Source organism: Martes martes (genome assembly GCF_963455335.1).
Source record: "Martes martes genome assembly, chromosome: 3".
Taxonomy (NCBI): domain Eukaryota; kingdom Metazoa; phylum Chordata; class Mammalia; order Carnivora; family Mustelidae; genus Martes; species Martes martes.
Window position 1 is genome coordinate 69,584,096 of NC_137890.1, and position 11,088 is coordinate 69,595,183.

The window sequence follows — 11,088 nt, forward strand, 5'->3', positions numbered from 1 at the left end:
CACCTCCCCACCAACCTCTAAAAATATATTAATTAATTAATTAATTAATTAATTAATTTAAAATGGCCACTCTGTCTGTGGGGCTTGGCACACACAAGAACAAGTCAAAGACCCACTCTGGAGACTGGCAAGCAGTCCCTTTGCACATAATCTGCATGTAGACCCTGAAGCTGGCTGCTGGCTGCCAGTCTGATCCTTGTCCCTTAGCTGTGTGACATTGGCCAAGTCGCATGCCTCTCTGTGCCTGGTTTCTCATTTGCGTAGTGGACATCCTGCTACCACAGTCAGAGGAGGGATATTTACAAATCAAACGAGTTAGAATCTTTCCCAGCACCCAGTACACCCTGTATGGGTTGGTGGTTACTATTTGTGTTATCATTATTATTTTTCTTCTAAGTCTAAAGACGAACATCTTAAAATTTTAAACCTGAGGTGTGCAGAATCACTCTTTCAGGTTACATCACCAGCGATGTTTTCTGAATGTCCAGTGAAGAATGGTAGGTTTGGGTTGGGACTAGTTGTCCTCTTCAGCTTCGATGGTGTCTTTCCTCAGGTGGGAGACGGGCACCCGCTGAAGCTGTGGAAGGCCGCTGTGGAGGTGGAAGCGCCCCCCTCCGTGGTTTTGAACCGGGTGCTGAGAGAGCGCCACCTGTGGGATGAGGATTTTGTGCAGTGGAAGGTTGTGGAAACCCTGGACAAGCAAACAGAAATCTACCAGTACGTGTTGAACAGCATGGCCCCCCACCCTTCCAGAGACTTCGTAGTTCTCAGGTAAGCCTACCTCTAGGGCTTAAGGTATTTTTCTTTTTTCCAAAAGCAGATGAAGAGCTGCATATTTAAGCATTTCAAGGCGTTCTACCCCCGAAGTTCAGCCTCCGCTGGGAGCCCTAAGCCAGCGCGCATTTCCCTCCGTGAAACCTGATTTCGCTGTATTTATGCCCGACTTCCTGCTTCCGTCACCCAAGTTACGGCTCTGCCCGGCTCTCTCACGGCCCCTTTCACTATGGAGCATATGGCTTATTAGGCCGTAAATATTGCTCGTTTCCTCAGAACAGAGTCCCAAGAATAGCTGCTATTTGTCCAGTTGCACTTTCTGCCAAATTATGCAAATCGAATCTGACTTGTCTCCTGATTTTGCCTTCTTCCCGGGGGAAAGCAAGCTTGGGTTTGTGTAACTCTCACGATGGAAGTGTGTATAACTTCAAAACCCGTCTGTAGAACTTCGCCTGTTCACAGCTCATTGCCCCATAGGGAAAGCTTGGCACGGCCCTAAAGGTCCAACGACGCAGAGAAGGTCAGATGTCCAGTCAGATTTCAGGGCCTGACAAGGCCTGCGAGTGTCCTGTCTATTGTTGAAGCATTGCTTCTGATCAGTTTACGGGATGAGTTCTGGCCCCCTGCCCCCTGGGTTTGGAAGGGGAAGCCCAAGCCGTGTTGGGAGGTGTGCACGGTGCAACTGTGCACATGAGCTGGTGAGTCAGCATTGAATCCAAAAGAACATGGATTGACTAGACTAAGAAAGCAAATACAATATAATTGAATCAAGGTATTCTTTTTTATTGATAACTGATGGCAAACACTGTCTCTTCCCATAGATTAGTAGTGTCAAAGGAACCACTAGTGAAATTCCCAAATGTATATTTCAAATAGTTTGTTTATGAAAATCGGTTTGATGGCAAACTCCAGGTTACTTTTCACACGGGCCTTTGGAGTTGGTCCCTGGGACCCTGAATTTGAAGGGTCATTTTTCCCTAAATAGATGTGTTTGTCTTGGCAACCTGGGGATCCTGGTGGAGAATGTGGGCAGTCTTAAGGGTGGCTTATTACCACAGTTATGCGGACATTCGTCATCTAGTGGAATTTAAACTTCACGTCTTCACTCTTGTAAACAGCAAATCAAATAGTTCTGGGATGGCAGCCATGGGGAGGGAGCCGTGCCATAGCATGCCTCTTCCCGCCCCTTCGAGGGCTGAGGGCCAGAGTCCATGCATGGAACCTCCCTCCATCCATCCACCCGGCAGTCCCACCGGCCTGTTTCTTATCACAGGGCATCATTCCAGCCCCGCGGGGAGGCTGTGGGGATATTGGAGTGAATAAAAGAGGCCGCTGTCCTGCTCTCTCTAGGGGTTTACATTTTATCAGGGAGGGAGGGTCAATAAATCACAAGTAAGGGGATAATGTTACTCGTCCTGTGGGAGGGGATAAGTAAGAAGGGGAATGGTAAGGGGTTAAATTTTACATATAGTGGTTAAGGCAGACTCTCACAGCATTGATAGCTGACCCACAACTTGAAGGAGAAAGTGGGTGGGTCATGAGGCTTTGATGTGGAAGAACTCAACGCTCGGGAAAATTAACCAGGCACCAGACACGGCTCCTGCAACAGGGATACCTGTGGTTATGATACCAGAAGATAGAAAGTAGCAAGTGTGGTGGGGAAGTCGCAGAGCTGAAATGCTTCCTGTCTTCCACGTGACGCCCCTTCTAGACTAGGAATCCCTTCAGGATGGCCACTTGTACATGCGTTATCCCCTTCTCTAAATCCTCAGGAGCTTCTGGTGATAGTTACTGAAGCTTTTTCCATCATATCCCCACATATCTGTGCAACTCCCCGTCTTTATTGCTGATCATGTCATCTCGCCTGCGGAGAATGGTCACACCCGATGAGAAGCTGCTGGGCGTTTGTGTAGGGCTTGCTTCTTGCCAGGTTTTTATGGGGCACATCCAGTAGTTTCTCTTTCTGGTGTGGTAGGACAGGACGGACGAAGCTATAGATGACGTAGCCAAGCCCAGGATAGGGTTTGTGAGGTAAATAACTGGGATTATGATCATGAGACTATGTCCTGTGATAGAAGTGGTCGTTAGGCAGATGCTCTCATGGTCCCTGACTTCTGTCTCTGCTTGAATAGCCCGTGTAACAGGGAGCTTACTACTCATAGCATCTGTTTCGCAACTGGAGTGTGCACTTTGTGAGTCAGGTCTTCTGTCTCCTGAGCTGACACATGCCGTCACATCTCTCCCTGCTGGGGTCTTATCGACTGTGCTTTTTTCATCCCGCTTGGGAGCCCCTCAGGTATTTGAAAACAATTAGCAGTCCACATGTTGTCTAGTTTACTTCAGGCTAAGCGCCACCGGCTCATTTTTTTCTTTAAGACTGAGTTGAGCATCGCCTCCTCCAGGAAGCCTTCTGTGTGTCTCCCCTTCCCTTCCACAGGATTGCCGAGCACCGGGTGCATAGCCATATCACCACACTTTCCTTGGTGTTTTGGAGGTCTCTTTGTATGTCTGTTTTTCTCCCTTGGCTGTGTATCTTTGTGTCCTTTGTGGCTTCTTGTGTGCCCAGTAGATGTTTGCTGAATGAACAGAATGGGCAAGTCCTAATTCTAAAACTGTAAGACCAACCCTTCAGGAATGGCCAGGAACCTCTGCAGCCTCAGTTTGGGGTTCCAAAGGCAGATTGCAAAGCTGCAGGACCATCGCTGGCCTCTGGGTCAGCAGGCTGAGAGCCTTGCTTTGAACTGCACTGTAAAAATTTTACACACCCTTATGGAAGCCATTAGTTTAATCTAAGTAAGTAGGTTAGGGATTTGAGCAGGAAACTGAAGGTGTAAAACTCAATGTTGTGTCCAGGTTTTTCTTTCTCTCTTAGCCCTAGTTTTGATGGGCCGGTTGTTTTTGCTGCAGGACCTGGAAGACTGATTTGCCCAAAGGCATGTGTACCCTGGTGTCCCTCTCTGTGGAGCATGAGGAAGCCCAGCTCATGGGTGGCGTGAGGGCCATAGTGATGGATTCTCAGTACTTGATAGAACCGTGTGGCTCCGGCAAATCAAGACTGACCCACATCTGCAGGATAGACCTGAAGTAAGTGCACTCCCCAAGATGGCAGGCACACCTCGGGAGCCTCAATTTGAGTGGCAGAGTCACCAGTGCCCTGTTTGCCATCCTGATTTCTTATTTCACTATACTTGGGTTTTTTCGGTGCCACTAGCATGCTTTCGTTGAAGATTACTGATGCCTCTCCCCTCTTTTTTCCTTTTCCTCATCTTTCGTAAAACTCTGACATTCCCCTGTAGCCCTCTGCTATTCTTTCTTTTTCTTTTTTCTTTCTTTAAAAATTTTATTTATTTGGCAGAGAGAGAGAGCACAAGCAAGAGGAGAGGCAGGCAGAGGGAGAGAGAGAAGCAGGCTCCCCGCTGAGCAAGGAGCCCAAGGTGGGACTCGATCCCAGGATCCTGGGATCATGACCCGAGCTGAAGGCAGACGCTTAGCCGACAGCCACGCAGACACCCCTGCTCTTCTTTCTTTTCAGAGCTGTTCCCACTTACCTATGTGTGCTTCTCACACAGAGCAAACACGCACGCGGTGGCTGCTCGGTCACCGCCAGTCTCCTTCTCTTGTGCTGCTGTCATGCCTGCTCTCCCTTTGTGGTCCCTTCCTGTCGCCCTCCTTGGAGAAGAAGCTAACTGAAATCCAACCCCGTCAGGGCAGTCATGACACGGAACAAGTTCTCCGTCTGGGTACACAGACACTGAGATTCCCCAGTGATTTCCAGAATTCAGTCTGAGCCTTCTCTGAGGAGATGGTAGCACTGAAAAGACAGACTGAATTCTTGGCCAGAAAGGCCTTTTCCAGGCACCGGATGACAGAATGAGGCTCTCGGGTCCTTGAGGGGTCAGCCTCAAATTGTAGGCAAGCGCACTCATGAGCAGGGCACAGGACAGCCCTGTCGACCGTGATAAAGTGCTGAGACTTGGAAGACGCCTTTCCCACTTCCTTTCTGATTTTTGTCCCCACAGAGGTCACTCCCCAGAGTGGTACAATAAAGGCTTCGGACATCTGTGTGCAGCGGAAGTTGCCAGGATTAGAAACTCTTTTCAGCCCCTCATTGCTGAGGGTCCAGAAACTAAAATCTGAGTTTTCCCCAGTGTGACATCAACCTCAGGGAAGAAGAAGTGAACGGAAACACTTGTGGGAGAGAGTGTGCTCGTGAGAAAGCAAGAGAGGGAGAGAGACTGAGTGACTTGGCTAATGCTTAAAAATAGAAACACTGAGAAGTCGGAATGTTGAAGATGCAAGAATTTCTGAGAACTTTCTTAGCCTTCCTGGAGATGGCTACATCCCTACTAATATAATATTTTTAAAAATCAGAACATTTATCTATGTTACTTAAAATTAAATGGATTATTCCTTGTGCATTGCCTAATTTGCTATTTAAAGGCTTCTAAGAAGCATATTCTTAACTGTAAATAAATGTAAGTATAGCATATGTACATATGTGTGTATATCTCTATCTTTACTGTATATATGTACAATACCAATTTTATATATAATTGCGTCTTTTGAAAAGGAACGTGTCTGACTCAGTGAGTCCCTTCCTCACTCACGTGGTTCTTTCCAAGTTGCTCTGGGCCCATCCCCCCACTGTCCTGTAAGCGGAGCAGAATCTGCTGCTAACACCGAGGTGTGAAAATGTGTAGTCTGTCCGTCTGCCCTGATGTTTAACCAAAGATTAGCTAACCAAAGGAAAACAACATTCAAAGGTTCTTATGTGTTGTCAGTTTGTTTGTGTTAATCAAAAACAGAGCGTGGAGTGTTGAATAAACCCAGGAAAAGAATACTTACTCCTCTTAAAAGCACAGAGGTGGGGAAGAAGTTGGGACCAAAGGTAGGGCTGGGTGACCAGTTGTCCGTGGACCCAGCCAGCTGCAATTTCAGGAAAATGTCAAATGCCCATGGGCCACTGGAGTCCGTGCAAGCAACTGAAAGAAACTTTATTTCCCTGCTGGTTAGAGCCAAATAGCGTAGCCTTTGCATATTCACAGCCAAAGGGGGCCTCTGTGTTTGACCAAGTTTTCATAGATACATTTCATCCTGTTCCTAAATGTCGTTCTATATGACCAGTGGCCTGTTTGGTCACAGTTAATTGGCATTTTCTTATCAATGTATTGCACTGAATTGAACTCTGGACACCAGGCAAGGGGAGGTGATGGTCATCCGAGAGTCCTGGACCGTCGCAGTTTCAGGGAATTCTTATTTTGCTACATATGATACGCTTACGACATAATTCATTCACATCTTGCGATTTGAAAGACAGGGTTTTTAAACTAACGGGAAGACCAAAACTATGCTCTGCAATTAGTCTTCAAAAATAGAAACAGATTTCTTAATTTTATATTTCTTCATTAGCCAGTCAAGCTTACCTAGGTGTTTGACCTTATTTATTATTGTATAGACTAAGATGACGGACTCTCCTTAACCAATTGCTGATGGATTTAAGTTGTGCGTGTTTTGTGGTTTTTTTTATTGTAATTCAACAACTGTAGAGAGGAAGATAAATTATTATGTTGGTTTCAGGGAGGGACTTTGGTAATCTGTGAGAGATTGGTATCATAATTTAGCAACTGGTATGGGAGAAAAAAAAATAAATGAGTGTTTTCCCCTTTCCTGTATTGTATGCATTTATGTTATTATGTAATGTTTTTTTCCTATCAGCAATGTGCAATTCTTTTATTGAGAGAAATAAAAATGCTATATATGACTTCTGTACGGTATAAGGAAAATCATGCTATTTGAATTATGTCCCAGGAGTTTTTCATTTCCTTGCCTACACAAGAAAGTGCCAGCCAACCCATAATTTTCAATTTGTACAGTGCTCTGTAAGCAAAACAAATTCACTTCTGCCATGTCTCTTAAATTTAACCGTATAGGCTGGATTACTTTCTTATGCAAGGACAAGATTAATGAGGTTTAGCCTAGGTTAACAGTGGTCCAGAGACGGAATCCTAGGTGTTTGGAAAATATGATAGACATACAAGAATGAATGGTGCTGTATCACCGAGTTTAGCATCCACAAGAATCACCTGGAGATCTGGTTCAAATGCAGACTCTGATTTGGGCAGTCTGGAGTAAGAGTCTCCATTTCTAACAAGTCTCGGGGATGCTCGTGTTGCTGGCCCAAAGACCACACACTCTGGAAAGCAAGAGGATACCAAAAGCAACTATGATTGTATTTCTGACTCCTCCTCTCTTCAAATTATCCAACTGACTTTTCTCTTTTTACGCACGTACTAATCACTGCTGCATAACACAGTGCGTCTAAAAAAAAGGAATAAGGAAAAAGGAGGGAAAAGATGCATCAAGCTTGTTTGTCAAATACCACAGTGTTTTATTCATTGTTATCTTGCCAATGGAAATAAAATATGATATTGCATTTAAATATTATATTTATACCTCATGTATATTTTTACCTCAATTGTTGGTATCAATCATCAATTGTAAGTAAATAATTACCAAGGCAAATAAATTTATATACATTAAATATTTCCTATTTTCTATAAAATAGATGTTGATTTTCATGCTTCATCCTGTAAGTGGAAAACCTGTATTCAGTATCTCTCCCAAATATGAGGATGTTGTTCCCAACCTTCACTAACAGTCTGGATGCCTTGATGTGTCATCTAAGGCATTAAAGTGATGGGAAGGGCTTCTTTTTTTACATTTCATTGTTCTTAGCCTGGAAGTTATAAAAACGCATTAATGGTATTTTTACCAAAGATTCAGTAAACTCTAGCTACATTTCGTTATCACTGAGTAGACAAGAAATTGAAACGTGATGTGACTTCTCGCTGGACCGCTAGACCATAAAGGGTAGCCACATCTGACTCCAAGCCTCTTGCCTTCATTCTATGTATTCTCTGCCTTACTTCTAAAAGATAACGAAGGTAGCTGCAAATTAAGTAAGCAGGAGCTCCCTAGCATTCTCAGCTACAGGCTGCAAAAGCCACAGCAGCCCAAAAGACCATATGCCCCCACAAAAATGTTCCAAACTCTACTCTCTATATGTCTCCCTCAAGCCCTCCCCCTTTACCTGAAGGTTTTGCCTTTCAGAAGCAAAGGAGGAATTTGAATTGCTCCCATTTGTTCTTCCATGTGAAAAAAGAGAACATGGTGGTCATTCTAGCAGCCACTGGCTACAGAAGTCCTGAGACCCTAGATCATATGAATTCAAACTTCATTGCAAGTAGACTTGAAATTCTCAGGTATGGCATTGTACTACTTGTGTCTTTTGCTATTTGGCTGCAGAAATACTGGTTCTATGTCTTCTTCTAAGGAAGCTAACGTAGAGGGATAAAATAACGTAGTAGGGATAAAATAGCAAAGGAGAGTGTCACACACCAACACAAAAGCAAAATCAGTGGGGACCAACTTCACAAGGAATTAAGAAATAAACACTTGAAGGTACAACACTGTAATATCATAAAGCCATGAAGTTTTAGCAACGGACAACATGTGATGTTGGACATGCCTTAGGCAGACAACATCCTTTGTAGATTGAATGTTGACTTCCATTCTAGCAATCCCACCCAACAGGCTATCCAGATGCCTCCCAACCTACATCCTCCTTGTGCACAAATGAGGCTCAAAATCCCAAGTAATGTTTTCCTTTGAAACAAAACTTCCTGCATTGTTTGTTCATGCAGAGCACATTCACCAAACACCATGTGGGGGTGGAACACTGGACAGACAGAAGTGTGGATAAAAAGAAGACTGTGGGGGGCAGAAATAGTAAGAAGCAGCAGTGCCTTCTTGCCACCAGTTAGCAAGTACTGAGCCACTGCTCCCAGCAAAAATATAGGGCTAGGTTCCTATGAGGCTCTGCTCACGTTTTTGTCAACCAATCAATATATGACCTTGTTCTGTGTCCATTTCTGTTTAAACATGCCTCACTTAATATAAGTTTCTTACAACTAATTATTTATCCACAGTATCTCTTTATAGTAGAACAAAAGTCAAGAAAGGCCTGGGGCGCCTGGGTGGTTCAGTGGGTTAAACCTCTGCCTTCGGCTCAGGTCATGATCTCGGGGTCCTGGGATCTGAGCCCTGCATCGAGCTCTCTGCTCAGCAGGGAGCCTGCTTCCCCCCTCTCTCTCTGCCTGCCTCTCTGCCTACTTGTGATCTCTGTCTGTCAAATAAATAAAATCTTTAAAAAGAAAGAAAGAAAGAAAGGCTTAAAATTTTCTGGACCCTGAGTAATGTGATTATAAATCTTTTTGGCTTTCAGCCTCACCACAATGCCTTTTTTTTATTACCTTTTTTCCATGGGCCGTCATCTCATGAATCCACAAATTTAGCTGTTTTCCATCTTTTTCACAGCTTCGTCATGCATCATCTGCATTACTTTCCAGAGTAGCCTCATGTACAGGTCAATGCATTTCCCCTCCGTTTTTCTATATGTACCACACTGTTGATTCATTGAAATTGAACTCACAGCCAACAGCACTAAAACTCATGGCTAAACAAAGCTTATCCAACATACGTATTTCATCTGTAAGAGTATTCCAAAGAATACTAGACAGCACTCGACACTATACCTGAGGGCCATTTGAAACAGCAAAATCACTGATAAAAAACACAAAATGGAAAATGAAAATGTGGTATTAAATACTTCACAAATAGGATACTTCTTTATGGTCTGAGGTCTGAAACAGGAAGGCAGAGGTCACGTTTGCTTGATCTCAGCTGGGAATGTGCATGAACTTCAGGGACTCCAGTTTTGTGCCATTCTGCCCATATGCAAGAATGACCTGGAAAGAACAGTAAGTATTGACCTGGGGATTAAAATAAGTTTTAGAAAGTCGGCAAGTTCGCAAGTACAAAATCTGCAAGTAATGAGGTGGAATATGTATATACAATACCCAGTAGTAAGTTACTGTGGGATCTCTGAAACCCAGAGCGGGTGGTGAGCCCCCAGGGACTTGGGGAGAATGACTGAGAGACCAGCAGAGGGGAAACCTACAATGTGAAGGTAAGAGATGGGCTTTAGCATCAGGTGGCTAAAGCAGAGGGTACAGAGGTTGGGAGTGAGTGGGGCAGGAGATGGAGCTGGATGGCCACAAGCCAGACATTTTTAAGTTGCAGCAGGGATTTGGGACATTATCTATTGAGCCAAAAAGTAGAGAAGTGAATTCACCTTTCTTTTGATGGCAAAGACTCAGAATGGGCTAAAAGGGAATTGATGTATCCCTACATGCAGAAGCAAGGGTATGACAACACCCGCATCTTTGCCTTTTCCTCTCCCCTTTGGTTTCTACAGAGATAGAAATAAATAAAGTGATGGATACCACCGGCCTTCCTAAGCTGATACTACTCCGTCATAACTTGCCTTTCCTTTCATTCTGGGACATGTGGCTTCCCCCTATTTCCTATTACATGTGTGGTTATCTATGTAAATTTAGTATTCATCTGACAACCTCAGAGAAGACACTTTCAAACCAGAATTCCCAGACACAGGGAGCTCCAGATCCATCTAGGTGCTGTATGATCTGAAGATGTCGAGAACTGGTATAAGGAGCTTACTGGGCATGGTGAGTCCTTTAACTGATACAGGGAGAAAGAAGAGGAGGAGCTGGTTTCAGATGGGAGCAGGGCCAGAAGGGAACCATGCTGGAAAGGGTGGTCAGCTGGGCTCTGATCACGTAGTGCTTTTAATGACTGGGAACCATCCAGGTGGAGGTCCCCAGCAGCCAGCTAGACACACAAGATCTGAAACTCAAGCTAAAGTTGTGTTCCTTAGGTCTCTTCTGTTTTGTCATTCCTGCCTCTTCAGACCATACGCTTCATGGCCCAGTGATATGGATCACTGTTTCACATCTCTGTGACGTTGCATTGACCTTCTCTCCATCTTGTTGCTCATGTGGTAGCCTGTTTATTCCTCAAAGCCCTATTCGGGTATGGACTTTCCTGACCATCCCTCTCAAATCCACCTGCTTCTTTCCATATTTCTCTTATTGCATGAATCACATTGCAGTTCATTATTTAGCAATAAATCTAACTCTCCACCTAGATGATAAACTCTTGAGGGCAAGGACCATGTCTTGCCTCCCTTTGAAACTCCAGATCTTAGACTTTCTGCTATATCATGTCACAAATATTGTTAGAATAAAGTGGGCATATAAAACCTCAACATCAGGATGACAGAAGCCATAGACTTGGAAATCATAACCCAGGAAGAGCGTGTAAAGTTTTCCAAAGCTGATTAAATAACTTACATTTTGTGCTTTGACTACTTCCCCTCTCTAAGAGAACAAAGAT

At 44.3% G+C, this 11,088-nt stretch overlaps 1 protein-coding gene across 6 annotated transcripts in view; it reads left to right on the forward strand.

Moving 5' to 3' along the window:
- Positions 1-7,326, forward strand: part of STARD13 (StAR related lipid transfer domain containing 13) — a 516,117-nt gene extending 508,791 nt beyond the window's left edge. For all 6 annotated transcript variants that reach the window (XM_080798625.1, XM_080798627.1, XM_080798624.1 and 3 more), the window contains 3 exons: positions 554-771; positions 3,682-3,858; positions 4,794-7,326. In XM_080798625.1, the coding sequence (XP_080654751.1) occupies positions 554-771; positions 3,682-3,858; positions 4,794-4,911 (513 nt within the window). In that variant the 3' untranslated portion in view covers positions 4,912-7,326. The remainder of the gene's footprint in view (positions 1-553; positions 772-3,681; positions 3,859-4,793) is intronic.
- The last annotated feature ends 3,762 nt before the right edge of the window (positions 7,327-11,088 follow it).